Source organism: Austrofundulus limnaeus, unplaced genomic scaffold (genome assembly GCF_001266775.1).
Source record: "Austrofundulus limnaeus strain Quisiro unplaced genomic scaffold, Austrofundulus_limnaeus-1.0 Scaffold6, whole genome shotgun sequence".
In the NCBI taxonomy this organism is placed as follows: Eukaryota; Metazoa; Chordata; class Actinopteri; order Cyprinodontiformes; family Rivulidae; genus Austrofundulus; species Austrofundulus limnaeus.
Window position 1 is genome coordinate 120,397 of NW_013952408.1, and position 6,751 is coordinate 127,147.

The 6,751-nt window shown below is 37.8% G+C and overlaps 1 protein-coding gene across 3 annotated transcripts in view; it reads right to left on the reverse strand.

The window, feature by feature from the left end:
* b4galt2 (UDP-Gal:betaGlcNAc beta 1,4- galactosyltransferase, polypeptide 2) overlaps positions 1-6,751 on the reverse strand; it is a 155,376-nt gene that overhangs the window by 15,822 nt on the left and 132,803 nt on the right. For all 3 annotated transcript variants that reach the window (XM_014029023.1, XM_014029007.1, XM_014029014.1), the window contains one exon: positions 3,959-4,081. In XM_014029023.1, the coding sequence (XP_013884477.1) occupies positions 3,959-4,081 (123 nt within the window). The remainder of the gene's footprint in view (positions 1-3,958; positions 4,082-6,751) is intronic.

The window sequence follows — 6,751 nt, forward strand, 5'->3', positions numbered from 1 at the left end:
CATTAGCATTATTAATATCACAAAACAATAAAATTAACTTAAAGGTATCATTTGAAGAACTAATTGACCCGCTGTAGGTTCATGTTTATTTCGTGTTTTTATGACGAAAAAATTATATTTAAAAACATGTCCATACAAATGATAAAAGTATTAGAATTACAACCACTAATTTTTTTTATTTTTATATCACCATATTTTTATTTAAAACGTATTCTTTTCTCTCGCTTCATCCGCCATTACTAGCATTAAAAAAACCTCTGGTCGGGCCGCAATGCATTATGGGATACGCTGGGCCGGCAAGGATCCATCGGACCTGTCCTTCGATTTGGGCCAAAGGAAGGACGTATTTGTCACCTGCATCGGAGGAGTCTTCGGTTTTGGATGGCCTTCGTCGCGGCGCTGTGACGTACTGTATGCGGCTGACAAATTCGACCTTCGGAGGACCCGTCCTGCCGTTTTGGACACAGCCAATAGCTACCGCTAGCGCTCCAATGCAGCTAAAGCTTCCCTACAGAGGGACAGACCAATGGGTTAAACTAAATTCATTCAAATTTCATAATCAGCTATAAATATGACTGTTTATGGCTTATTAGGATTTGATTCCCAACATGTGTCCTAAACAAACAAACTAACGATGTAATGATGGTAAAAGCTTTAAATTCTGTTAAAGTCTTTGTATTTAGAGTGTGTGATTAAGTAATAGCAACTCTTTACTGTTTAAAAGAGTCGATCGTCAGATATTGTCCAAGATTAACGTTCAGGGTGGATATAGTTCACTCACACCGAGGACCTATCCACGTCATCATTTACCCAGAATGCTTTGTGTGTAAATAAAATGGCTCCGTCCATGTTAAAATATATTTTTAAAAATTTACAAAACTAAACAGCCTACAGTATTTCTACAGTCTTTATTTTACAGTTAAAATAAATGTTTATCAAATAAAGTCTAATGTTGCAACTAATCGTGGATCACTTTAAGCATTGATCTAAATATATTTAGATGCTTGCATCACTCTCACTGACAACAGTTTGTTGTTAGAGACATCCACCAACTTTCAGCTAAGGGTTGCATTAGGGAGAAGTTGTGGAAGTGGCTGGTGTCCTTTGTGGCGCAGACTGAAGCCACACCGAGCAGCAGGGACCATTTCCCCACCAGACTGGCTGAAACTGCATCATTTCAAGCGGCAGCCATGCTCTGCAACATCAAAACCAGCAGAAAAAAGGAAACTGCTTGAGGGAAACAAGAATTTGAGATGTAAAGATGTAGATGGCTGGAGGGCTGGAGGCAAGGACAAGCAGAGGGGATGCGAAGGTGCCGAAGATGAGAGCAGAAAGCGTAAAAGAGCAATTTAGTCATTTAGTTGATCTGGAGCAGATTTCAGAAAGCGAGGACAGATGGAGGCTGGTGGACACATCAGCCGCTCGAACGGTTCAAACCCGTGAACTCTGCCTCCGCGCAGCAACAGAGGGAGAACTGGAGGCAGGCTTCGCCGCCACCATGAATTCAGATGTCAGATTTTGCTCTTTTATGTTGCCACCCATTTTCCTCTGATTCTTTGAGTGAGTCCAGAGACACTAAATAAAGAGCTTCAATGCTTTTTAGTTCAACTACAAAGCTGGAAAATCAAACCTTGCAGTTTTCCCCCTCACTTTCATTCATAACATGTTGACAGCAGCTGAACTAACAGTGAGTTTAAGATCATTAATGTATGTGACTTATTTATATTAAATGTCAGAACTACAGTACGATGGTGAATGGACTGTACTTATATAGCACCTTTCTAGCCAACAAGCCCACTTAAAGCACTTCACAACTCAATACGTGTCCTCATTTACCCATCACCCAGCACTCCACTGAATCTCTGCAAAGCTAATCTGAGTAAGTCGTACTATAGAATCGAATCATTGCTTTCTGTGAAACTGTATTTAATGTTGAGTACAATATTATCATTTATTTATCAAGTGCTGTTCAGGTGTTTTGTTGCCCACCTGCGCCCACATCATACCAGCTTGGTACCCACCCTGGCAGCCACACCTAAATTAATTTTTAAGCTACTGGAGGTTTTTAAAACCTGAGTGAACCCCCCTCAAATCAAACAAAATTGGTGTCAAACATTTGTCCTGGCTTGTGATGAAGATATGGGGTGTTGGTTTTAGGTCGAGTTGACCTCTAATGACCTCTGGAAACCATTTATTAACATCTTTTAAAATGATTGCGGCAACTACAAATATTTTCGCTGCACAAACGTTTGACACCAATTTAAATTTGTTAGGTTTGAAAAAAGGTGCATTTAAACAATTGTTCTTTATTGTCAGTGTTTTTTTTTTTATTATCTGGATATAATTTTAAAGAACAGCTACAGCACTCTTGCTCGTGACAAAATTGAGGAGCCGATAAGTCTGCGAGCGTCTGCAACTCAAACAAGAAAATTGAGAACCCCAAGAAAGTCTTAAGAAAATCCGGAGAATGGATGCCGTTTGGCGGCTTGTCGCGGTCCAGTGAGATTTTACATTAAGGTTCATGCTGTGTTTTTGACTCAATGGTCCAAATGGTCAGTTAGATAGAATATGTTACACTGTTAAAGTTTTTCCTAATGATTCTAACTTCAGTTCCTATTAAGTGTTCTTCAATACAGTTTAAATAGATCATTAATACTCAGAGTGACTGATAGCCTGTTGGTTTTAAGTCAGTGTGATACTTCCATATATACGGTCTAACAGAAAAAAAAATAAAAGCCTACTTTGAGTTTTTACCTTTTAATCTCAAGTTTAAAAACATTTTTTTATCTGAGCGTTCAGATATCTGCCCACATTATCTCTTGTTTTATTGTGGCTAAAAGTGCTCAGCCGAAGTGTCGAGATTATCTCGAGGGAAATCTACAGCATCTAATAGCTGCTGCTCTCATCCAATAAAAAGTTCACAGTTTACCTCTATCTGTCATCGTTGACACATTATTACAGACATATAAGAGCACAACTCTGTCACTCAGCGAACCCACAGACAGATCTCTTATCACATCTGTAAAAAAACAACAAAACAAACAAAACAAAAAACTGTAATTTTCAGATCTTTCTCTTCATACTCAAACACAGGTTTTCTCAAACGCTCCATTTTCAGTTTTCTCCTAACGCTGGAACTCTGAAAGGAAGAAGAAAAGCTTCGCAGTGTGAGGGCGACAGCTCGACACGCACACACACAGCAAATACAGGAAAACAGCGAGGTGACAACGTATCTGTGTGGCGGCGTCACGCAGAGTCGAGCCGAGCCGTGCGTCTTTAAAATGAGTGTAGTTGAGCCCAGTTCTCTGAAAGCAAATGCAGCTGAAAAAAACAAACAAACCTTCGCTTTGAAGCTAATTTAAGATCAATCGTTGAGGGAAACTCGAGCGACGTTGTTCGCTGGTTCATGTGACGGCCTGAGCTAATCTGTGCTCACAGAGCAAACGCACCTTTTATCTTGTTCAGTTTCGTGAGCATATTTTTAGCAAAAGCATCGACAACGAGCTGGTAATGAGGCTAATTTAGGTCCGAAGAGCCCACATGAGGAGAAGATACATTAAGCTGACTGTGTTGTAAAGGCTTTGATGCTTGGGCGCAGATGTAACTCATCTTTCTGTCAACCTGTCAAACAACCACTACCCTTCCAGATTTAATTTTAGCCACCATCCACAACAACTCATTTAGAGAACTTCAGTCTGACATTAATAGCTGACTGAGCCTCTCCAAGAGGCTAATTTATTTGGTAATTATTCTCCGTCTCTGAACAGCTACAATAAATCATCTCTTCTACGAAGAACTGAAGTGTCACTTCAAGTTGGGAAGCTTCATTTTTATCCAGTTCTGCCTGAAATCCTGAATGATACATGACCATTTATGTCTTTTAGTAATCTTGACGAGCAGTTGAGTCTAAATTTAATTTAAAAAAGGGCACCACAATATGTAAGTTCCCCTCTCTCACCTGTTGTAAATGTCGTCGTCCTCCCCTCCCCAGCCCCAGTACTCGTTTGGAAACCCGTTGATTTTCAGAAACTGCTTTTTACTGAGTCCTGAAACGCCCCCGAAGTAGCCTGCGTAGGGTAACCTGCAGCAGAGGAGGAAAGGGGAAGAAAAGGAGAAAATGCCAGAAAAAAGGTGGGAAGGGGAGATTTCATTAAGGAAGCAGATAAGCAGTGGATGCAGGAAGAAACATTTCAAAGCAGCTGCGCGCATATTCTCGATTAACATGATACTAAAAATAAATCGTGTAAACAAGCAAGACCTTGGGAAAACATGCAGCACTGCTTTCCTGTTTTACTAAATCAAAAAAATGTGGGAAAACATTCTGCACTGCTCCCAGGTGAAGCGATGATTTCCAAAGGGAACAAAGCATAGGATAAACTGAAAAAAAAAGACAAATCATACATAACTTTTGCCACATTCGTGTTAAATCAGAGAAACATCCTCTTACAACAGAAATGTTTGCTTCTGAATTTTTAGGAATGTTAACCTTTAATAAACAGGTAATAAAATTGAAGAACAAGTGTTTTTTTTAAAAGCTGAACCAGCAGCAAACAGTGGAACTGGGTACTCAGCAGAAATCTATTTGCAAATTCTTAACCTGTCATGTTCGGTGGGAAATGGGCTTCCAGCTTTCTTATTTCCTTTGGTGGTCTAATTTATTTGAACAGACCTGAATAAAACATTCATGCTTTCAGTGGGAACCAAGCAAAGTGCAGTGTGGGAGAAAAATTTCCACCAAAACAAACCGATTTCTGTTCTGGCTCTGAAACCAAATCTTACTCTTTCATAAAAAGGCATAAGTTAAAAAAAAAAAGAAAGAAAAAAATACTAAACAAAATATCTGTATTTGTATATGTAGAAAAATGTTTCAGAAGGCAAACATTAATTGAAACAACTAAAATACAGTCCAAAAGTATTAAGGGAATAAATATTGCCTGTTGATAAGATAATTTTATGTTAAAAAATGCCACAAAAACAACCTTGGCATAAAGTGTAGTCCCAAATAATATAGTGAGATGCAATAACACTCATAGTTGTGAATGAGTCTCAGCTACTACCACATCAAATCATAGCTCAATATCTGTAAAATATACTGTATAGCACATTTTAGGTTGTGTAGGGAATTTGTGATCAATAAATTGACGTCTGAATAATGTAGCAGAAAACCAATTGAGTCTAAAAAGTCTTTATTCTCATCTCTCTTCAATCAAATCCAGCACACAGCATCCTGCAGGCCTGCGAACAAAATGACCTTGGTCTTATCTGAATATGAAAACAGACTGTCCCAGGCTGAATGTAAGGAGACTGCACACAAGAACTTCTAAACTTCTACTCATATTGCAATGATTCAACCTTTTAACATATGCCACTTCCTGGTTATACCTCTGAAAGTGTGACCGACGTAGAACGTGACCAACTTTTGTTTACGCAGACAGAAAGAACACATCGATGAGACACACTAATTCTCATTCTCCATTTTAAACTATTTGGCTGCAATGATTGAAAAGTATAAAAATACATTTAACATTTAGTTGATCAGTTACAGAATTTCCTTCAGTAGGTTTATGTTGATTAGCGGTGGTAGTCATTTTGAACTCAAATCCCACCAAAAGTCTTTCTGTTGTTGAGATACAACCAATGGTAATTTATCTTAAAAAATAATGTAGTGATTTATAAAATGTGTTGGCAAAATAAAAATAAAAAATAAAAACTAACGCTAAATCATTAATGGCAAAACTTTAAACAAAGATCAGTGTCAGCTACTACCACACCAACATTTTGATGTGTATCTGCTAAACTTTTAAAGTTGTAGTCAGTAGTTAGTGGATGTGCTGGCTATTTTGGAAGGGGTTTGACTTCAAAAGTCACCCCGTTGTTGATGTGCATCTGTTTCCTATCCGTAAACAGGCAAACAGATGCAAACAAGGGCAAAACAATTATTACTCACCTTTTCTTATTAAAGACAGGTGTTAATATTTTACATCATTTATGCTCATGCATTATCATTACGTGGTTCAAATAACACAGATTGGAGAAAATAAAAACAGGAATGCTAACACCAAGAATCACTATTTTTTAAATCATTGTTTTATTTGGTCTGATCCAACCTTAAATCACCCAAACACACTGTAAATAAACTCTATTTACCTTGTTCATCATCAGAAATAACAATAACACAGACTATCGTTGAGTCACGATGTCTGAAAACACTTCATGACGTCAGATGGATGTGCCCATCCAGAGATTTGTTTTCTTGCTACTTCTTGTTTTCCTTGTTCATAAAATCTTCCATAAAAAAAGAGATGCTGTGGGAAGAGTTTAGTCTCTTTTTAATGTTCAGGTTTATCTAACACACGAATTAAATTTGAACATAACCTTTAAATGTTTCTGGCAATCTGATTTTTTAATGTCTTATTATCTAAGTGGACAATTTATGGGTGACTTTTAACTTTAAGGGAATAATCCATAGTTCTCTAATCTACTACTTACTCTTACCTGTGCAATAACCTGCTACACAAACTGTGCAATACATGCTATGTGCAATACACATATTCTAGAACAGTGTTTCCCAAAGTTGGGGTCGGGATCCAAAGTTGGGTCCCGAACCATCAAGTTTGGGTCCTGAAAAGATTTTCTGAATTGATTACATTTTTGCCTTAGTTGTTACAAAGGAGTGAGGTTATTATATTTAAAATGGATAAATGTAGTATAAAAAATATTGTTACTATGCCCATGTTTTGTGGACCTGATA